The sequence below is a fragment of the Orbicella franksi genome, chromosome 4 (assembly GCF_964199315.1).
Source record: "Orbicella franksi chromosome 4, jaOrbFran1.1, whole genome shotgun sequence".
Lineage (NCBI taxonomy): Eukaryota > Metazoa > Cnidaria > Anthozoa > Scleractinia > Merulinidae > Orbicella > Orbicella franksi.
The window spans coordinates 29317392-29341231 of record NC_138148.1 but is presented as its reverse complement, the minus strand read 5'-3'; the positions used below and the strand labels follow the sequence as shown (position 1 = coordinate 29341231).

At 39.4% G+C, this 23840-nt stretch overlaps 1 protein-coding gene across 2 annotated transcripts; it reads left to right on the top strand.

Annotated features, from left to right (window-relative positions):
* Nucleotides 1-428: 428 nt before the first annotated feature.
* Nucleotides 429-23772, top strand: LOC145485169 (acyl-CoA dehydrogenase family member 11-like). Of its 2 annotated transcripts, XM_081463870.1 has the most exons (9): nt 429-911; nt 2070-2169; nt 2531-2656; nt 3441-3602; nt 4615-4726; nt 5130-5182; nt 21405-21531; nt 22582-22718; nt 23154-23772. In XM_081463870.1, exons 1-9 carry the CDS (start codon nt 754-756, stop codon nt 23268-23270), a joined length of 1092 nt encoding a protein of 363 aa, XP_081319996.1. In that variant the 5' UTR covers nt 429-753; the 3' UTR covers nt 23271-23772. The 2 variants fall into 2 exon arrangements, with proteins under 2 accessions (XP_081319996.1, XP_081319997.1); XM_081463871.1 differs by lacking the exons at nt 4615-4726; nt 5130-5182.
* The last annotated feature ends 68 nt before the right edge of the window (nt 23773-23840 follow it).

Below are 23840 nucleotides of genomic sequence, written 5' to 3'. Positions count from 1 at the left end.
AGTAACAAACATTAAATAGCAGATAGACCAAGACAAGGCAGTTTACCACTGCCGCCATATTGACGACTCCTAGTTAAAGTAATTTTCATTGCCATCATACATGAACAGCCATTCTCTTAAATGGCACATTTCGTGCTGGCATATAAAACGTAATTTACGAGACTCGCATATACGCGCATTTTAGCACGCGTATATATGGGTCCTTGTAGGACGCGTATATTTGGGCATTTATTTCGCATATCCCCGCGCTTGAATTTACGCAAATGTGTGGCCCTTTAAAAATGCGTATATACGCGATCTAAATGGTCGTATATATGAGCTTAAAGCCCATACATAACGTATGTAAACTAGTATACGCGGCAGAAAAACCCGCGTATACCCTGTCGTAATTTTGAAACGAACGACCAACCATACATAGAGGGGGTCCGTAGGGGTAGTCCATGGACCGGTCCGTAGGGTAGTCCAATGACCCGGTCCGTAGTGGGGGTCCGCGGACCGGGGGTCAGTGTTTTCGGGTTACTCCAGTATAGGTCAGTATATGCAGCTACACTCAAGACTCGTATATTTATTTATTAAATTTCGTCGAGTTCTTATTTCTTTTGGGGCGCAGGTCTTTTTAAATGACAATCACGGCTTATCGAAACGACAAGAATTAGAGAGTCTGTTTAAGAGCGTGACGCTAGGACGTGACATGACGTCAAACTGCCAAATGACGTCAATTTAAAAAGGGGAAATTTGCAAATTCTGTCGGACATGGAGGAGCAAAACAGTGAAGCCTTAAAACTCCAGGAATACTGGAAGCAGAGCTTGGTAGAGTACACCTCTGATAGCTCGAAACTTCACGAATATCTGAAGCAAAACTTGGTAGATTTTCCGACAGGAGACGAGGAACTGAAAATGTTTAAATTCAGGTATGAAATGAAGTGAACCGGGTCTGGTCGGGTCACTTGATTTGACCGATTGTTTCGCTTGGATGGTTATATTGACCACACAGCATAGCGAAGTTGGGAGACATTTAACTCATTTTCGTTTTGGGAGGTTGTGAAGAGGCAAAATTGGCCAGTGACAAGTGCTCGACCATGTAGCAAACATGTAGAACGGTCGTTTCGTGTAGGCGAAGCTAAAGTAGATAATCATACTTGTATAACATCTCTTAGAACGAACTATTTGAAAAAAGCTCATTGTATTTTAACTACATTTAGAAATGACCCCAATTTGCCTTCTTTTTTACCGTGAAAGGGTTGATGCAGTAGATCAAATTAGATGTGTACGTGACCGAGAATCAATAGTCCTCTTTTTTCATCACCAGATATTGCTTAGTATTTACATCAGTCACAGTTGGCGTGACGTTCAGAATAGACTTTTTAAAGGCCAATACCAATTTGTCTTGTTTAGTACGACTGTTAAGCATATTTGGCAACCAATTACTAACAATTCAGTATAATAAGCAGTTTTTCTGGGATGTTGGCATGGGCATAATCCTCCTCAGCCGCTCCGCGGCAGAATTAAAAAAAAAAATCACAAGAATGTCTTGGATCTCTCCGTAGTGTCTCATGTGTCTTAGTTTTCCGAATCATAAGCCCTGATAGTGCGTTTGGGAAAACGTTTAAGAAAAAGAAAACATTTTCGATGTCTCACCCAAACGTTTACGCGTGTCTGTAACTCGATAGACGAGTTTCATTAGTTTTTTGTTTCTATTTTCTTTTTGCTCGTTTTGTGTTTCTATCGAGTAGTATAAGATCTACTAGCGTTCTATCACGAATGCCGTTCCCTGATTGGCTACGCTACTCACTATCTATTCTGTGATAGATAGTGAGTAGCGTAGCGGTGTGCGTCTGTTAACAAAATGACGGCCGCTTCTTGGAGTTTTCGAAGTGTCGGTGAAGAGGATTTAGACATAATTTTGAACGACTAGTAGATTTGTACTGAAACAATTAGATTATTCGCCCTCGCCCTCGTCAACTATCACGCGATAGAAATCTCGAGCTTATAATCTAATTGTTTAACAGAAGTATAGGTTTAAGCGTGCGTTTTCTTACCAATTCTTTACATTTTATTAATCTTCACAGAGCTGGAACCTCAAATCCAACCTTTCTGCTTCGGAAAAATGGAAAAGAATTTGTGTTACGGCACAAATCTCCAGTGGAGGTGCATGTGGGTTATCATAAGGTACTGCCTATTGACCTTGAATGCATTAATTTCATTGTAAAACAAAGAGGTTCTCTGGCTATATCACGCTTTCGCTTTCGCCTGCCAGTTAACAGCTTTGGATGGCTGAAACAAGCTAGCTGTAAAAACATGAAAATAAACACAGAATACGCGAATACTGGAGTATAAGTCTCAGAGAAATCAACTGTTTTGAGATGTAAGTTTTTTTAAAAAAAATCAAAAATTGACCCTTTAATTATTAAATTGATTGGGAATTGAAGCATTTGATGAATTTTGTTTAAATCTGGCCCTCAGGTGGAATCAGTCAATATTCAATGCAATCACTGAGTTTCAAATTTCATCAATGATATTATTTTGGTAGGTTGATGTGGAGTACAAGATCATGTCCGCCCTCAGAAAGACTTCCTTCCCAGTACCTAAAATGTATCTCTTCTGTGAGGACAAGACAATCATGGGCCAAGAATTTTATCTCATGGAGTATATCAAGGTATAAGGTTCCCTAGAAAGTTTTCCTTGTCACCCCTTGTTTTCCATGCACACGGCTGACGCCTCTGAAATTTGAATTAGCCAATCAGCATTCAGAAGGCGGAAAACAGTGTACTATCCTGAAGTCACATGTATGTTAACGAAAAAGGTTTTGAACTCGTGCCAATTTTCCCACGAGAGAACCTATCAAAATTTACGATAAGGGATTTAAAATGAGAAAAACCACAACAGACAGTCTTTAGCAAAACAAAACAAAACAAAACAAAACATTGAAATATCTCTTGGCAACCTACTCGCCAAGTATAGCCAGATTGGATTATAGTTTTTCCTTGTTAAATTAAAACCAGAATTCTTAACTTCACTATTAGAAGAGGTCAAAGCAATTTCAGCAATGTCTTTGTTGTCTTTGTTAGCTACGGAGAAAACGACGTTCACCGTGTCGTTTCACCAGGACGTACAGGTCTGACTGCTGCTCTCACTACAGGTGCAGTTAGCGTATTCAAGGCAGCTGCTGGCCTTGTAATCCGTTCTGGAGTCTACCACCCTGTCATTAGATAGATTTTTTCCCAGTAGTTACCATTGAGTGAAATATTTTGAAGATACATTTGGGACCACCTTCGTCTCCACTTTCTGACCAGTGAGAAGAAAGAACCGTTGTTAGGTCTCATAAACGGTAGCTCAATTCGAGCGAATCGGGGCGAAATATGGCACAAACACCAGTTTTTCTTTGATCTGTCTGATGGACCACATTCAGGAGCTATCTTTCCACATTACTCTGTTTGCAGGGTCGTCAGTTCCCTGATGCAAATTTACCTGGTGTTCCTCCGGACCAGAGAAAGGCAATCTTTGAAGCCGCAATTACAACACTGGCGCAACTTCAATCGGTTGACACAGATAAGCTTGACCTAGATGGCATCGGTGACAAAGAGAACTTCTTTCATCAGAGGGTAGGTATACAACACGGGACTAAATGCAGTAACTGCGTAATCCACAAAATGTAAGTTCAGCTTGTTAAGTGGACAGCGACTTGGTAGATTTCGGCGTGTTTTAAAAAGTATGGCCGGCAGCGTGCTATAAGCTAAAGCTTCCTTTTACTTTATCATCTTTCAGTAGAATGAGACAAAAAAGCCAAAAGTAATGAAAACAAAGAAAAAAAGGAAAAAAAGACTAAATTAGGATTCCAAATTTCACAAAAATTACAATTAAATTTTAATTCCTGATATCATCACATTTGATGAGCTGTAATCCTCTTCCATCCTTGTAATCCTGTTTTTCTTGCTCTAAATGCTGTTTTGCTTTGCTCGTTAGAAGTCAGGTCTAATTAAATAACGCAGTGAGCTACTCCTTGTTTATATAACAGTTGTTATGCAGTGTTTGAGTGAAGAACGCCAAAGTTGAACCAATTTACCTATGAACTTGACTGTTGAATAGGAACCATATGCTTGAACTACACAGTAGAGGAGGGGCACACAACGACCAAAGCTGTCAATTGTCCAGGAAAGTTGGGTTGGTAGTTGTGATTCAAGGGCCGCATATAGCCCTTCAGTGGGGGAGGGGGGACGAGAGCATAGAAGAAATTCCGGGAATCAAGCGAAATGTAACTGGACTGCAAGTAAAACCTATGGGATATAGCCAATTCTGGGGTGGGGATAAGTTGATCACGTGCAGTGGCCATAGGAAAAAATCGAATGTGAAATACTGAGATCCGTTCAGTGTCCCTCCTGCAAAAGCTGTTGTTTTCTTTTGGAAAGCAATCAAAGCGTTGTAATGTATGTGACAATATTTTTGAAAGGTTCCACGAACCCGGCCTATCCAAGCTGGGTTGGATACTTGTAGCATTATAGATTACTATTAATTCATTAGGTGGTTGAAAATATTACTTGGTGCCATTTGTTTTGCTTCGTGCGGAAAAGTGAATTATGTTATAGCTTGGCTATATTTTTATTTTTCTTCCTTTAGCTGGATATGTTGTATGAAGGTTACAAACAATCAGAAATAAAGGAAATTCCGAAAGCACATCAATTAATGAAATGGCTGACAGAAAACATTCCTAAGGACGACAAGAAACCTGGTACGGAGTGATACACGTATATTGTAATTTAGCAAATGTAATCAAAGAGCAACTCAATTAACATTGTTTTTGTTTTTGTTTGCCACTGTGCACTATAAAGCAGGTGTTAAGGTTTCATTTTTACGCAAATTTGTCTATAAAACTGAGTTGGCGTTCTTTGAAAATGAACAAAAGATTGGCATGGAAAATTACCGAAAATACGATTATTTGCGTCCCGGCAAAGCTCTGTTCAAATTTGATCGGTAAAATCTTCTGCTAGAAAACTTTGCCTTTGACTGCATAAAAACTTTAGGACATTAACCTTCCTTAGTTGGTATCGGAATTCCAACTTTCCCAGTGACAGAGATACTGTAGAATGGTCTATTGCTGAAATGGAAAGCTCTCATGCCGTCTTTATTTGCAGTTATTCACCACACCGAATTCAGGATTTCAAATATGCTGTTTCACTCAGAACAGGTAAAGAAGTAATTTCTAATTATATCTTCTTTTGCTCCTATTTAGGTTTAGCTCTGAAAACAATTGGTCTAAGTTATATTTCCTACATGTAATGAAAAGTCGAATAATGTTGTCAAATAATCATTTCTCTTGATCCGGCGCGGCGAAGGCCCTCAGTTATGCTATCTTAAAAACAGGGAATGGGGAATGGGGAATGGGAATGGGGAATGGGAAATGGGGAGTGAGAAATGGGGAATGGGCTGGGGAATCTATAAAACGGGGAATCTTTAAAAGCGGGAATCTCTAAAACGGGAATCTTTAATAGCGGGAATCTTTAAATCTTTAAAAGCGGGAATCTTTAAAATGGGGAATCTTTAAAAGCAGGAATCTTTAAAACGGGGAATCTTTAAAAGCAGGAATCTTTAAATCTTTAAAAGCGGAAATCTTTAAAACGGGGAATCTTTAAAAGCGGGAATCTTTAAGAGTCCCTGTCCATAAAAATGGAAAATAACTCGGCAAGGATCGAAAATTCGATTTCGCTCATATTTTTATGGTAGATAGGCTAGGGCATGACAAAAACTACTGGATAGTTTTTTTGGCAAAATATCCTTTTATTTCAAAGAAATATGCAAATTACCAAATACCGTTAAAATCATCATTTGACGCACCATTTTATTAAACAAGTTTGAGAGTCTCGGTGCAAAACCACATCATTCTTCCGTCTTCAAAATACTCAAATATTTTTGTGCAATGTTTAAATGTGTACTGGGTTGATTTTAGGGAATGTTGCGTTGTCTTTTTGGGTGCACAATAATTAAATTTCGAAGACATGTATTTCATTCACTTAAAAGTACTTCGTGAATATAATTAATTTTCACCATGTGCGAAACCTTCAAATGGACCAAGCTTCTGGTGGTTGAATTGCAGAAGGATGGTCTACAGATTCCTGTAAAAATTTCTTTGGGCAAATGATTGTGAGCGACGCGAGAGCTTTTCAAAGTACGTCAAAAATGCAAATATTTGACCATCCGTCGTCAAATTTCAATTTACGGGTTAGACGTATATTTTAGCATGCGCCACATGACTTGACCTATGTTAAGCTGAAATAGACACAGAGCTGATAATTTCGAAATGTTCTAACCTTATTTGCTGTAAAAGGCAGGTCCAAAGCCGATTTGACGTGTTTCTAGTCGATCTCTCACCATTCGTCGCACATAAAGCATATGTTCGCTTTTGTTTACACAAGGTTAACGTCCGATGTACATCGCCTACTGTCAACCTAATATTGGTTAGACTACGAGTAGTCCCTCTTTCGCTTAGTCCGTCGTGCGTGACGCGAAAGAAAACCGCGAGAAAAAAATGGCCGCACGAAATCCTGGAGGCGAGGAGCACGCGAAAGGAGGGACTACCGCCTAAGCCCAAGAGTTTGAATTATGCGTTGCTCTCACAACGCAAAAATATGATTGGCTTATGTTAGAAGCGTTGACAACGTGTTGTCAACATTCGAGATACCTGTGACGTCTTGCAGGAATGTTTTGGAACCGGAGCAAATCGAAGCGTTACCAGAGCAAATCGAAGCGTTGGAATCGCGCTTCGCAAGCCGTGATGTTCTTGCGAATCTGCCAACAGGCACTTTGGAAAGATTTAAATTTATCCAGTGTTTTGTTTGGCAAAGCTTTCTGCCTCCACCCCGACTGCGAGCATATTAGTGATTTCGCCGCTCAACAGCGTCGTCTAAGTCAGCGAATATAAATTCACTGAGCTTGGCCTTTCTGCCGTCCGTATGAAAGATTGACCCGGACTCTCACTTGACGGCGGACATTCACCTGAAATTTTCCGCTGCTATTGGCAAACATTTCACCGCAGTTGGATGATCTCTTATGTATAATGTATAATGTATAATGTATAATGTATAATGTATAATGTATAATGTATAATGTATAATGTATAATGTGTAATGTATAATGTATAATGTATAATGTATAATGTATAATGTATAATGTATAATGTATAATGTATAATGTATAATGTATAATGTATAATGTATAATGTATAATGTATAATGTATAATGTATAATGTATAATGTATAATGTATAATGTATAATGTATAATGTATAATGTATAATGTATAATGTATAATGTATAATGTATAATGTATAATGTATAATGTATAATGTATAATGTATAATGTATAATGTATAATGTATAATGTATAATGTATAATGTATAATGTATAATGTATAATGTATAATGTATAATGTATAATGTATAATGTATAATGTATAATGTATAATGTATAATGTATAATGTATAATGTATAATGTATAATGTATAATGTATAATGTATAATGTATAATGTATAATGTATAATGTATAATGTATAATGTATAATGTATAATGTATAATGTATAATGTATAATGTATAATGTATAATGTATAATGTATAATGTATAATGTATAATGTATAATGTATAATGTATAATGTATAATGTATAATGTATAATGTATAATGTATAATGTATAATGTATAATGTAAATTCTCGGTTGAAACTCTGTTGAAATTTTCGCAATAACTTTTAGACGCAACGAAAATCGTTACAAGAGGCCTCATTCGCCGTCTTCTTTTTAAAACTTCTTTGACAGTTTCGCTGAACGAACACTGAACGAAGATATACTTCTCACGGCATATGTTTTTGCCTGGCTACTTGAAGAGTAGAGTAGAGCAATTTTATTCAGATCTCCCGGGGCTATTGATAACAGGCGATAATAAGAGGACGTCAAGATGAGAAATCCTACACCGACAAATCACTCGGCCGTGAAAGGGCAAACTCTTGGGCTTAGGCGGTAGTCCCTCCTTTCGCGCGCTCCTAGCCCCCAGGATTTCGTGCGGCCATTTTTTTCTCGCGAATTTCTTTCGCGTCACGCATGACGGACTAAGCGAAAGAGGGACTACTCGTAGTCTAAATATTGGTCGAATGCTATGAATCCGTGACCATCTTTCTGCGGATATGAACATCACTGCATCAAAGTCTAAAACGGCTGAGACATTTGTAGATAGTTGCTCGCTTTGCGCTGCGCCAAAATATTGCGTTTGATCGATTGCTGACCATTGCTGATAAGCGTGTCGGCGCAGCCCAATCTTACAGCCGTTCTTGTTCGTCACGCAGTGCTGTCACGGCATATGCTGCACATTTTGATCTATTTTGTATAGAGTACTCTCAGCATAAGTGAAACAATTTAATCATTGTTCTTCTGTTTTTTCATATGTATAATAATATGTGTATATTTATATAATCATATTCTATAGTGTACGTGGCCTCGGTCCATATCACGTTTGTTGTACGTTCTGATGTTTCAGACAACAGCTGATAAAGCTAGTACCTGTACTCACTAGAATTTTAAGAAAATCGCCATAAAAAAGTTATAGATTAATGAAGCAAGAACTAGCTGAAATAAAAATAGGAAATCACAACGAGTCTAATTCGTGAGAAAAACAGACTAAATTTAATTAGTAATTACGTGAATAAATAGCCCTGGCCATGCCATTTTGTTTGGCGTATCAGTTGTTTGCTTACTGGCGAGGCATTGGTATGTAACAGAAAATAGAGGACTGTTGCAATACAGTCCAAAATTATCGTCAGTAAAATATTGTAAATAAAACACCTATTGACCGGTTAACTCCGCGGCCATCATTTGGTCATTCCGATAAGGGTTTCATTATTGTCTTTACCCCTATTAAGCGGCCACCCAAAATTTAAGAACTTTGTTTTGGAAAGGGCGATGGCAGATAAGAGTCTGAAATTGAAGGTGCATGACGAGTGATAATTCAAACACACGTCTATCATGATTGTATTGAATTGACTCCATGTTCACCAAGAAATTTATAGCCCGATAGTGAAAAATTAAATATTCAAGGTACACCAACCTCTATTTAAGCGGCTAGCCCTATTAAGCGGTCGCCACCCATTTCCCCGGGGGTTGCCCACTGTATTACATGTAAACCAAAAATAATTGCATAGCGCGAAAAGACCTAGGTATGAGTTTAGCGTTACAGTATTACGCAGGGGCATGTAGGTACCGGTGGTCGAGTAAAAGATAACAACAGGGGGAATGGTAAATTATTCATTCTTTTCATTTCTTAATTTAATCTCTTCCTACTCAACACGTTTGCGTGCTCCCAGTGATTCCAAGCCTTACGGAGCCTTACGTATCAGGATAGAAATTGTCCCACCCCTACCCCCTAAAATGGGATGACAGAATTGCGTGACGAACAAGGAACTGCTGCAAGCAAGGATTCAAGCCATCAAACCATGATGATCAAACGTAATATTTTGGTGTAGTGCAAAGCAAGCAACTATCTACAAATGACTTAGCCGTTTTTGACTTAGATGCAGTGGTGATCATATGTGTCGAACGAGGGTCACAGATTCATGGTATTCGACCGTTAAATAAGTTGACAGTTGGCGATGTACATCGGACGTTATGTAAACAAAAGCAAACTTCTACTTTATGTGCGACGAATGGTGATAGAAACACGTCAAATCGGCTTTGGACCTGCCTTTTACAGCAAATAAGGTTAGAACATTTCGAAATTATCAGCTCTGTGTCTATTTCAGCTTAACATAGGTCAAGTCATGTGGCGCATGCTAAAATATACGTCTAACCCGTAAATTGAAATTTGACGACGGATGGTCAAATATTTGCATTTTTGACGTACTTTGAAAAGCTCTCGCGTCGCTCACAATCATTTGCCCAAAGAAATTTTTACAGGAATCTGTAGACCATCCTTCTGCAATTCAACCACCAGAAGCTTGGTCCATTTGAAGGTTTCGCACATGGTGAAAATTAATTATATTCACGAAGTACTTTTAAGTGAATGAAATACATGTCTTCGAAATTTAATTATTGTGCACCCAAAAAGACAACGCAACATTCCCTAAAATCAACCCAGTACACATTTAAACATTGCACAAAAATATTTGAGTATTTTGAAGACGGAAGAATGATGTGGTTTTGCACCGAGGCTCTCAAACTTGTTTAATAAAATGGTGCGTCAAATGATGATTTTAACGGTATTTGGTAATTTGCATATTTCTTTGAAATAAAAGGATATTTTGCCAAAAAAAACTATCCAGTAGTTTTTGTCATGCCCTAGCCTATCTACCGTAAGAATATGAGCGAAATCGAATTTTCGACCCTTGCCGCGAAATTAAGAATTTGTCTGATTTTTACGGGCAGGCACTCTTAAATGCGGGAATATTTAAAAGCGTTAATCTTCACTAAAAGGTGACCGAGAATCTTTCAGCTTCGCACCGGAAGCTATTTATTCTGTCACATGTATCAACTCAGCAAGCACAAACACAGTTGTGGAATTTATTCATTGTAATTATATTGCACGCTATTAAAGCACATCGGTTTAGCGGGATAGTGGAACGGTTCAGATCTCGATTCTCGCTCTCTGAGATCCGCTACACCGACCATCTTAACACCGGCCTGAGACGTTTTTAAATTGAGTTTCGCAGCGATAGATATTTGTCCTAGCCTTATCATGTGCTAATGGAAGGACTTACGACCTTACTACAAGTATATGGCAAGGAAAACATATGGGTTCTTGGTTTTGTAATAGACTGCGCTTGAATTTCTAAGGTTTTGCGTGACGCGGCATTTACATGACGGGCAGGAAAGCTGTCATGTTGGTTAAAAAAGTGACTTATTTAGAGGAATTTGGCTATCTGAATAGTTCATGTATTAGAAAAAGTATTATTTCTAAAATGATTTTGAGTTCCTCGAGAGATAAATTCACGCTTTTGTGGCAAAAATCAGTGACAGATGTTATCTGCATATCTTGCATAAGAAAAATTGCTGTGACCTTACTCTTGGCGAGAATCTTTGCATATTTCCCTCCTTCCTTTTCAAGATTCTATAATTTATCTATTGAAGTGTTTTGACTTTTATTTTGATCTATTTTGAATGGCGTAACACTGAAAAGCAGCAATTGCAAGGAATTGTCGCTCACCATGCGTACAACTGAATGATTGACAGCTTGACCACTTTCCATATTTTAAAAGAGAACCAAGAAACCCCTTTTTGGCTGTGGTCTCTGGGACTTGAAGCTCGTCGTTTACGCGCTCAAGGAGGATTTCATTAACTTACTTCCAAAATGCCAGAGTAAAAATCCACGGAGCTGATGATAAGATCATAAGTGTGCGCCAGTTACGAACAAAATAGGCCTGAAGTCCCAGAATCATCAGGGCTGCCGTGGAGTAGAACCAAACCACAGCTCCTTCCGAGGCTCGCTTCTCAGGTCCAACCAGTTCAGTGGCTAAAACGAACATTGAAAGAAAACAGCCAGCCTAAAAAATTTCGACGATGAAACGACACAAAACGACGATCCAGAAGACCTTTGCAAACGCCATTGCAAATGTGACGAACAGTACAACCAGCAATGAAGGGAAAAGAACGCTTTTGCGGCCATATTTGTCGGCTATAGGGCCAAGAACGATAGCACCAACTGGCCAACCGAAAAACAAGATGGCGTTTGCTATGCAGGCCAAAAAGCCACGACTGCAGACCAAGTCAAACTGAAAAAACCATTAAGAATATTTTTGATAAAAACTGTCTAATTTCTCGCGCGCTGATTGGCTCATTTTATCATCAATAAGAGTACAGACGGATAAATTTTAATTTATGCAAGCTTTCAAGCTCAACTTTCGGCTGTCAAACTGTCAACTTTTTAACCAATGAGATTTTATGGACTTTTTCATGTAGCCAATCAAAAAGCGAGGAAAGCTATTGACAATGTACACGCCAGTTTGAATAAAATTCACTTATCTTTGTTTACGGCAAGTCTACGGTGGCTTTCCCCTTACTTTTATTCCCGACATTTGACCATTTTGATGTCTTGTTATTGTGAAAAACATGCTGACGTCAGTTTTTTATGCGTCTGTCCTCTTATTGATAATAAATTTCGTCATATCATTGTCAAAGTTTACTGCGGAACTACTCGCCTGCGTCTCGTGGCTCCACAGCCACTTTGACAAAGTTATGACGCAATTTATCATCAATAAGAGAATAGACGCATAAAAAACTGACGTCAATTTGTAAAGTTCAAAAGCCTCTTGCAATGGTAACAAAATAATCATTAAAAATTTGTGCAATCTCTTTCTTGTTTGTAATCACCGCACCTTCTTCCTTTAATGTTATATCATTTGGATGCTTAATAATAATAATAATAATAATAATAATAATATAATAATAATCGAATATTTCCTCAGGATAACCCTTCAGTTCAAAGTACCGTTATCAACGGGGTCCTGCTAAGAATTAAAAACTAATAAACAAGAATTATTAAGATATATAAAATAAGATACATATTAAAAACCGTTAAAAATACAATAGAAAGTACAAGTAATAATCGTCTAAGGTTTTCCTAAATAAAACTCTAGAATTAATGTTTCTTAAACTTCGTGCCATTCCTCGTGCAGGAATGGCCGATATACATTCCAAAACTCTCGTGGATTTTCCGCTTGAGATTTCTTAGCGAAAAAGCCTCGTATGGCCTTTAATCTTAATGAGGTACAGCTATTCCTCAGCAATTTGTATGCAGCGTAATTAGTGTCTGTTCGATTCTTTACAAATCGTTTCCACAACTTGTTTTTATTTCGAATGCTTGTCCTCCATTCCTGGGTCATAAATGATAACTGATTTCCTCTCATCTCAAACTGTTTAATCGGGGCATGGTCATTGAGGACTTCATTGTATAATGACTCAGATGCAAAAAGTTTGACATCAATATCATCAAACACCTCCATTATGTAACAAGGTGTCACATGCAAATCACTCAAAAACATCTCCTTGTTGTAATTTTTCATACCTCTAAATCAAATTTTTTGACACCGCCAGCTAGACTGGTCACTGATCTAAACATCAACAACTCCAGTTTTTAGAATCCTCCAGGAATTGTTGTTCAGAATAAGATCAAGAAGTGTTGCAAAAGTCTTTCCAATTCGAGTAGCTTCGTGCATCAAGTTAAAAAAGTTGTAAATGTCCAGACGATCGTTTAGTTTGCGCCCATCCCATTAAGCATAGTTTAAGATCCAAAAACCAAAAACTCGAGTGTGGCACATCGCTTAACTTGCGAGAACAATGGAGATGAAAGGAAAATGACATGGGCGAGAATCTCCAACCCACACACTGTCAAATTCAATTTATTTCCACGAGTGAACTACACGTGTATAGATTTGAGGGAGGGCCAAAACTAGCAAAACTAGGGCCATTCAGCATAGTTTGGGATCCCGACACCGAAAAAGCGAGTGTGCCGCATCGTTAAACGCGCGAGAACACATCACAAGTGTGTAGATTTGAGGCAGAACTAAAACTATCACCTTCGAAAAACCCAGTAAGCATAGTTTGGGATCCCAACACCGAAAACGCGAGTGTGTTGCACATCGCTAAACGCGCGAAAACACGCGAGATGAAAGAAAAATGACATGGGCGAATGAATCTCCAAACGACGGAACTTCCAATTCGCTAGACTTCCTGATTAAAATACACCTGTGTAGATTTAACGTAAGGCCAACACAGGCATCTTCAAAAAACCCAGTAAGCATAGTTTGGGATCCCGAAACCAAAAACGCGAGTGTACCGCATCGCTAAACGCGCGAGAACACGCGAGAGAATAGAAAATTGACATGGGCGAGAATCTCCAAGCCAAGCACTGTCCAAAACGATCGACTTCCACAAGTGAAATACACCTGTGTAGATTTGGGGGAGGGCCAAAACTAGAATCTATTAAAAACCCAGTAAGAATAGTTTAAGATCCTGACACTGAAAGCGCGAGTGTGGCACATCGCTTAACTTACGAGAACAATCGAGATGAAGGAAATATAACATGGGCTAGAATCTCCAACCCACGTACTGTCCAATTCAATAAATTTCCACAAGCTCACTACAGTTGTGTAGATTTAAGGGAGGGACAAAACTGGCATTTTTCAAAATCCCATTTAGCATAGTTTAGGTGAAAACGCGGGTGTGGCATATCGCTTAACGCATAAAAACACGCGAGATAAAAAAAAAAATGAATAAATAAAAAAAATGACATAGACGAGAATCTTCAACCTACAGACTTTCTAATTCGCTAGACTTCCTGATTGAAATACAAGTGTGTAGATTTGGAGCAGGGCCATAACTAGCATCTGTAAAAAACCAAGTAAGCATACCTTAGGATCTCCACGCAAAAAACGCGAGTATGCCGCATCGTTCAACGCGCAAAAACACACGAAAAAAGAAAATTGACTTGGGCAAGAATCTTAAACTTAAGCACTGTCCAATTCGATAGAATTCCACAAGTGAAATACACGTGTGTAGATTTAAGGAAGGACGAAAACTAGCATCTCTCAAAAAAAGCATAATTTGGGATCCCCACATCAAAAACGCGAGTGTGGCGCATCGTTAAACGTGCGAGAACACGCGGGAGAAAAGAAGATTGACATGGGCGAGAATCTTTAACCCAACCAGTGTTTAAATCGATAGACTTCGACAAATAAAATACACGTGTGTAAATTCAAAGGAGGGCCAAATCTAGTATCTTTAAAAAGTTAGAAAAGCATAGTTTGAGATCCCCACACCAAAATCACGAGTGTGCTAGCATCTTAAAAAAGACCAGTAAGCATAGTTGGGGATCCCGACACCAAAAATACGACTGTGCCGCATCGCTAAACGACCAAAGACACCCTTGAGAAAAGTAAATATACATGGAAGAGAATCCCCAACCTAAGCAGTGTTCAAATCGATAGACTTCCATAAGTGCAATAGACGTTTGTAGATTTGGGGAAGGGCCAAAACTAGCACCTTCAAAAAGCCCAGTAAGCATAGTTAGGGATCCCGGCACCAAAAAAAAAGACTGTGCCGCACCGCTAAACGGGTAAAGACACCCTTGAGAAAAGAAAATATACATGGAAGAGAATCTCCAACCTAAGCAGTGTTCAAATCGATAGACTTCCACAAGTGCAATAGACGTGTGTAGATTTGGGGGAGGAACAAAACTAGTAACTTCAAAAAGCCCAGTAAGCATACTTTGGGATCCCGACACTAAAAACGCGAGTGCGCCGTATCGCTAAAAAAGTGAGAAAACACGAGAGAAAAGAAAATTGACATGGGCGAGAATCTCTACCCAGGCACTGTCCAAATCGATAACTTCCAGAGGCAAAAGAAAAAACGTGTGTAGATTTAAGGAAGGGCAAAAGTAGAAGCTTTAAAAAGTCAGGTAAGCATAGTTTAGGATTCAAACACCAAAAACGCGAGTGTGGCGCATCGCTAAACGCGCAAGAACATACAAGAATAAAGAAAATTGACATAGGCGAAAATCATCAACCCAAGCACTGTCCAAATAGATAGACTTCCCCAAGTGAAATAGACGTGTGTAGATTTGTAGGAGGGCCAAACAAGCATCTTTAAAAAGACCAGTAAGGTTAGTATGGGATCCCGCCACCAAAAAGCGAGTGTGCCGCATCGCTAAACGCACGAGAAAACACGAGAGAAAAGTAAATTAACATGGGCGGGAATCTCTTACCCAAGCACTGTCCAGATCGACAGACTTCCACAAGTAACTGTCCAAATCGATAGACTTCCCCAAGTGAAATAGACGTGTGTAGATTTGGAGGAGAGCCAAAAAAAGCATCTTTAAAGCACTGTCAAAATCGATAACTTCCAGAAGTTAAACACGCGTGTTTCGATTTGGAAGAGCCGAGGGCGAAAATTAGCATCTTTAAAAAGCCAAGTAAGCATAGTATGGGATCCCGTCGCCAAAGCCAAAAACGCAAGTGTGTCGCATCGCTAAACGCGCGAGAACATCCGAAAGAAAAGAAAATTAGCATGAGCGAGAATGTTCAACCCAAGCACTCTCCAAATCGATAGTCTTCACAACCGTATGTACACGTTGAACGATTTGGGGGAGGGCCAAAGCTAGCATCTTTAAAAAGCGTAGTAAGGATAATTTGGAATCGCGACACCAAAAACGCGAGCATGCCGCATCGCTCAACGGGTAAGAACACGCGAGAGAAAAGAAAATTGACATGGCCGAGAATCTCCATTCCTTGCACTGTCCAGATCAATAGAATTCCACAAGTGAATTACACGTGTGTAGATTTGAGAGAGGGCCAAAACTAGCATTTTTAAAACGTCAGGTAAGAATAGTTTGGGATCTTCGATACAAATGCGAGTGTGCCGCATCACTAAACGTGGGAAAACACGCGGGAGAATAAAAACAATTGACATGGGCGAGAGTCTCCAAACCAAGGACTGTCAGACTCGATAGACTTTCAGAAGTCAAATACACGAGTGAAACTTTGAGGGAGGGCCAAATCTGGCATCTTTAGCAAGCCCAATTAGGATAGTTTCGCATCCCGACATATCAAACGCGAGTGTGCCGAATCGCTAAACGCGCAAAAACACGCGGGAGAAAAGAAAATATACATGGACAAGAATCTCCAACCCAAGCACTGTCCAAATCGATAGACTACCACTAGTGAAATACACGTGTGTAGGTTTGAAAGAGGGCCACATTTAGGATCTATTAAAAGCCCATTAAGCATAGTTTAGCAACCTGACACCGAGAGAAGTAGGATTTCCGAAACAAGAATGTTTTGAGGGCAGATTTAAAAGACGAAAGAGATGTTGTATTTTTAACAGAATCCGGTAGACTGTTCCATAATATAGGTGCGGAGAAAGAAAAGACACGTTCACCGTATGTCACAGAGTTCACAGTAGGGACAGTGAAAAGAAATTTAGAGGATGAGCGTAAGCTCCGTTGCGGGTGGTATTGTTGTAGGAGGGACGACAAGTAGGCTGGACAAAGTCCATGGATAATCTTAAAAATATCCACCCAAGCGCTGTTAGACTTACATAAGTGAAATACACGTGTGTAGATTTGGATGAGGGCTGAAACTAACATTTTTAATAAGCGAGGTAACCAACGTTTGGGATCTCGACACCAAAAACGCGAGTATGTCGCGTCGAGAAACGCGCAAGAACACTCGAGAGAAAAGAAAATTAACATGGGCGAGAGTCATTAACCCACGCACTGTCTAAATCGATAGACTTCCGCAAGTGAAATACACGTGTGAAGATTTCAAGAAGGGCCAAAACTGGCTTCTTTAAATCTCAGTAAGGATAGTGTGGGATCCGGACAGCAGAAACGCGAGAGTGCCGCATCGCTAAACGCGCGAAAATACGCGAGAGAAAACGAAAAAAGCAAGAATCTTCAACCCAAGCACTGTCCAACTCGAAAGACTTCCAGAAGTGAAATACACGTATGCAGATTTTAAACAGGGCCAAATCTAGCATCTTTCAAAAACCCATTAGGCATAGTTTAACAACCTGACACCGAATACGCGAGTGCGGCACATCGCTAAACGCAGGAAAACACACAAGATTAAAAAAAAAAAATGACATAGGCTAGAATCTTAAACATTCGGAGCTTCTAATTCGCTAGACTTCCTGAGTAAAATACATGTGTGTAGATTTGAGGGAGGGTACAAAAAATTGCAGCTATGAAAATCCCAGTAAGCATAGTTTGGGATCCTGACAGCAAAAACGCAAGTGTGCCGCATCGCTAAACGCGCAAAAACACGCAAGAGAAAAAATATTGACATGGTTGGGCGGGGGGGGGGGGGGAGCTCTAGCCGAAACACTGTTTAAATTGATAGAGTTTCACAAGTAAAATGCACGTGCGTAGATTTGGGGAAGGGCCAAAACTAGCATAGTCCAATAAGGATAATTTGGGATCCCGACACCAAAAACGCGAGTGTGCCGCATTGCTAAATGCGAGAGAGCACGGGAGAGGAAAGAAAATTGACATCGGCGAGAATCTCCAACCCAAACACTGTTCAAATCGAAAGACTTCCACGAGTAAAAAATTAAAATGTGTAAATTTAGGAAAGGGTTAAAACTGGCATCTTTAAAAGGCTCAGTAAGCGTAGTTTAGGATCACGACACCAAAAGCGCGAGTGTGCCGCATCGCTAAATGGACGAGAACACACGAAAGGAAAGAAAATTGATATGGGCAAGAATCTCCAAGCCAAGCTTTGTCCTAATCGATAAACTTCCACAAGTGAAATACACGTGTGTAGCTTTGGGGGATGACCGAAACTAACAGCTTTAAAAAGTCAGATAACATAGTTTAGGATCCACACACCAAAAACGCGAGAAAGAAAAGAAAATTGATATGGGCAAGAATCTCTTACTTAAGCACTGTCCAAATCGATAGAATTCCACAAGTGAAATACACGTTAGTAGGTTTGGGAAAGGGCCAAAACTAGCATCTTCAAAAAGTCAGGGAAGCATAGTTTGGGATCCCCACATCTAAAAGGCGAGTGTGCCGCATCGCTTAACTTGCGAGAACACGCGGGAGAAAAGAAAGTGAAAGTGAAATACGCGTGTAAAGATTTGGAGGAGGACCCAAACTAGCATCTTTAAAAAGCGAAGTAAGCATAGTATGGGATCCCGACACCAAAAACGCGACTGTGCTGAATCGCTAAACGCGTAAGAACACCGAATAGAAAAGAAATATGACATGGGCGAGAATCTTCAACCCTAGCACTGTCCAAATAGATAGAATTCCACAAGTGAAACACACGTATGTGCATTTAAGGGAGGGCCAAAACTAGCGGCTTTAAAAAGTCAAGTAAGCATAGTTTGGGATCTTCAATTAAAAAGGCGAGTGTGCTGCATCGCTAAACGTGCAAAAACTCGCGGGAGAAAAGAAAATTGACATGGACGAGAATCTCCAACCTAAGCACTGTCAAAATAGATAGACTTTCTGAAGTAAAATACACATGTGTAAATTTGAGGGAAGGCTAAATTTGGCATCCTTAGAAAGGCGAGTTAGGATAGTTTGGGAGACCGACACTTAAAACGGGAGGGTGCCGTATCGCTAAACAAGCAAAACCACGCGAGAGAATAGAAAATATACATGGACGGGAATCTGCAACTTAAGCACTGTCCAAATCGAGAGACTTCCATAAGTGAAATACACGTGTGTAGATCTGGGGGAGAGCAAAAACTAGCATCTTCAAAAAGCCCAGTAAGGATAGTTTGGGATCCCGATGCCAAAAACGCGCGTGTGCTGCACTGCTAAACGCGGGAGAACACACGAGGGAAAAGTGAATTGACATGGGCGAGAATCTTTAACCCAAGCGCTATCCAAATCGATAGACTTATATAAGTGAAATACACGTGTGTAGATTTGGTGGATGGCTAAAACTAGCATCTTTAATTAAGAAGCCCAGTAAGCATAGTTTGGAATTCCCACTCCAAGAACGGTAGTGTGCCGCATCGTTAAACGCGCGAGAACACGCTGGAGAAAAGAAGTTTGGCATGAGCGAGAATCTCCAAGCTACGGTCTTTCTAATTCTCTATACTTTCTGATTGAAATGCACGTGTGTAGATACTATCACCTTCAAAAAACGCAGGGGCATAGCTTGGGATTCTGACACCGACAACGTGAGTGTTGTGAATCGCTAAACGGGGGAGACCACACGATAGGGAAAAAAAATAATGACATGGGCGAGAATGTCCATCTCAAGCACAGTCGAAATCGATAGACTTCCACAAGTGAAATATGTGTGTAAATTTGAAAGAGGTCCAAACCTAGCATCTTTCAAATTCCATTAAGCATAGTTTAGGATCCTGACACGAAATACGCGAGTGTGGCACATCGCTAAACGGAAAATGACATGGGCTGGAATCTCCAACCTACGGACTTTCTAATTCGTTAGACTTCCTGATTGAAATGCACGTGTGTAGATTTGAGATAGGGCCAAAACTAGTAGTCTTAAAAAACCCAGTGAGCCTGCACACAGCAAAAACGCGAGTGTGCCGCATCGCTAAACGCGCGAAAACACGCGAGACAAAAAAAAAAAAAAAAAATTGACATGGGTGAGGATATTAACACCAAGCACAGTCCAAATTGATTGATAACATAGTCTTAGCGAAGGGCGCGTTCTGATTGGCTAATACGCTCGATCCATTTGCCCGTGGGTTGCACGCTGACGACAGTTTGTTTATTTGTACTTGTTCTCGGCAATTTTTCTCATCAATGTTGACACTTTTTGAAACATAATTCCTATTTTTCTTCTATCAAAATATGGAAAAATCTAATAATTCTTTCGGCGCTGTTGAAAGAATGTTCCTGTGAGTCCCCAAATTTCGAGCCCAAGTTTTTTTGCAGGGCCTCGAGATTTGCTAATTCAAACGAGCAGGAGTTGAATCAGCCGGTTGAACAAAGGCACTCGGCACTCGGAGACGGACCAAAAAAAAAATTGCTCTGTATCAACCTTTTGAGGTTAGTAATTCATAGCGGGAATTTTAGAGAGAATTTTTCAGGTGTTTAGCTTACTTTTTAAGTTAAAAGTTCAGGAGAATTTACTATTCCATGACAAGTTTATAAGCTATCTGACTTAGAAACTCTTATCTGTCGGTTGTTTGAGATTTTTGGGGGGAAATTCGCGTATAATCAGTCATTGTGTGGTTCTTCCTACGCCATGCGAAGACAATTTCAAAGTGTCCATTGCATTCACTTTAAAGAAGAAAAAATCGGTTGCTTTGAGGGTCTTTTGCGGTTTAAGTGGAATGATCTCGGCGAACAAGATGTGATAGGGCAAGGGTCGTTTGGAGCCGTTTTTATTACAAAAACCAGGAACAAGGACGAAGATTCGGCCCGGAAAGTCGAAACTGTGGTTTTGCAAGAAATCATCCCCTTTTAAAGATTCCCGCTTAAAAAAGATTCCCCATTTTCAAGATTCTCGCTTTTAAAGATTTCCCGTATTAATGATTCCGGCTTTTAAAGATCCCCTATTTTAAAGATTCCCGCTTTTAAAGATTCCCCATTTTAAATATTCCCGCTTTTAAAGATTCCCGCTTTTAAAGATTCCCGCTTTTAAAGATTCCCGCTTTTAAAGATTCCCGCTTTTAAAGATTCCCCATTTTAAAGATTCCCCAGGCCATTCCCCATTCCCCATTCCCCATTCCTCGATTCCTCATTTCCTGTTTTAAAGATAGCGCCTCAGTTACGTATGTTCAACATTTTGCAAATCACAGTATAAAAGTACCATATGTCAAGTATACAAGAATAGATTGTAGGTTTATCTGTCAGTAATCGCTGAATTACTTGTTATTCGTATCTGGCGAAACTAGGCACTGAAATTAGTTAACGATATAAACCAGAAACCGCATCATGTGTTTCAGTGTCAGATCTTAGCCGTGATAGACTGGGAAGCAGCATCCTGGGGCCATCCATTTGAGGACCTTGCGTACTTCTGTTTTCCTCACCACTTCCCGCCGGAATTAGATATTTTCCCTGCTTTTAAAATCGGTAAGTACATGTCTCTACTTAATTTACTACTTCCCTCTAACTAGGACAGGAATTTCCCTAGCCCAGCTATATACAGACTGTTTGGTCTTCCTGACAATCACTTCTGAGCTTGCCTTTTGTCGATTGTGCTCATAAAGCATCGTGACTTCTAAAACTTCAGAAAGAATTTAAAATGGTAGTCCGACCATTTTAAGGCTTTTTTGTGTTAATTTATATATTTCACGGTCAGGATCGTTGATTTCTTTGTGAAGCTGGAGATAGCTGGTAAGATTCCATGAAAATGCATCTTCTGAGTTTGTTTTCAAAGCTGAAATAATTGAGACTACTTTACTTCGGGGGTCCCTTCCCCACCTACCCCCTCCTAACTGCCTGAATTTATTCCACTGAAATTAATTAGTCGTAAGGAAGCAGTTCTACTTGGTGGCTGATTCATTTCAGTCGTAATCAATAAGAGGAATGGGGGTGCCTCCAGACAACCTGGCTTCTGGTATTGTGTATATCCGGTAACAACTGCACGAAGTGTTTCTGTTCCTATTTCTCCTCTTTCCCGTCACCATGGGGATCCCTCTTCCTGTTCCCTCTTTCTCCCCTTCTCGTCCCATCTTTTGAAAGAGTTGAAAATAGAATTCATTTGGTAAGGATTGTTCATGGAGTGGGGAAGCGAACAGACGCCTATGATGCAGTTACGATTGATTTACTCTTTACTTTGTTTGATGGAGTATATTTATGTTAGTGGCTGTGCGAGTGCTGTGCTGTAGAGGTGTTTTGTGTTTTAAGGTCTAAGCTGCAGAAGAATACCTGGAAATTCTTTCATGTTATGCTATTCCTCGCATATAGCTAAGTACATCACGCAATAAACTTCTATCGATTCATTGATTGATTTTTTGATTGACGCATAAGCCGAACATTATTTGAAGGCAATTAATTTCAGGTCACGTGGTAAACTCTCGGCCAGTGAAAGGAAAGAAAAAATGTATCGATTGATAACGGTTGTTGTTGATGTTGTTTTTGTTGCTTCAAAATAATTAACGAGGTAAAACATTTTGACAGGTTATCGCTCAGAAGGGATCCCTAGTGAAGAGGCATTGCTTTCTTTGTACTGTGAGTTAACCGGTGACAGCCTCCCTCTCCCCAACTGGCCATACTTTCTGGCACTGGTACTTTTCCGCCTGATCGTAAATATTCAAGTGAGTTGACTTACAGACCTCCCTGGACTTTTCTTTGGCAAATATTGTTTCGCAAACTGAAATCTCCAAAATAACTCAAAATCTGTCTTACTGGTTTTGTATTTTTGGTTAAATGTTAGTTTATAATTCTTGAAATTTTTAACCTTTTTTGAAATATTTTGAGAAATTAAAACGTCATCAAAGCTACTACTGCCCAGTTTCGCCTTCAGCATATGGTCATTTATTTTTGGGTCTATTAAAACTTTTGTGCTTTTGGAGTGTCGAATTTCAATATGACGATTAAAAACTTAAGAGAAGAAATTAGCGAAAAAAAAGGTTCCGGACATTTATAAAGAGTTAAAAGTTGGGCTCCATAGATGCTTCAAACTGTATTATGCCACTATAATCCAACTAATGAAAATGTTCATAATATTATTTTTTTTCCCTTTACTTTAGACCGGGATCGCACAGTTGAGATCCGGTTCTCTTGAACTTCCAATTAATCTTGATGCCATCGTTACGCTGCTGGAGCCCGTTGTAGAACACGCCTGTACAATTGTAGGACTCAAGTAATTTGAATTGGTCAGCTGCACCTGATATCTTCACGGTCGATTTTACACTGATGTATACCGCCGAATGGCAATCACATTAATAAATTGTTCGCGTGTGATGGAGTCTTTGCGTTCTTGTTGTAATCAATTCGATGTAACTGATAGCGTGACTTTCCTGGACAGACAGTAACTCATACAAATCAGCAGTATATGTAAGCAATCAGCGTTGTTGTAAGGTCCGTAAAGTGTCATGTCATGTATGCAGTAAAAAAAAAAAAAAAAAAAAAAACATAAATAAACTGATAACCATAAAAAAAATACAACAATGGATTCCCGGTGTCACTACATATGAGTTGGCTAGACTTCGTGCTGTTCAATCTGTAGCCTGTTGAACTTATAGATGAAGTTTACCTCTCTTTTTCTCTGACATTTTTCCCTCTTCAATGTGATACATTGTTTTTTTCTATGAACGAAAATATTTCATAAGAATATCGAGGCTGTTATTTGTGAAATTTCAAGAATATCTTAAGAATGAACTCCACAGGCTGAGATTTCGAAACGAATACAATTTTTAAAGATTTCACAAATTAAT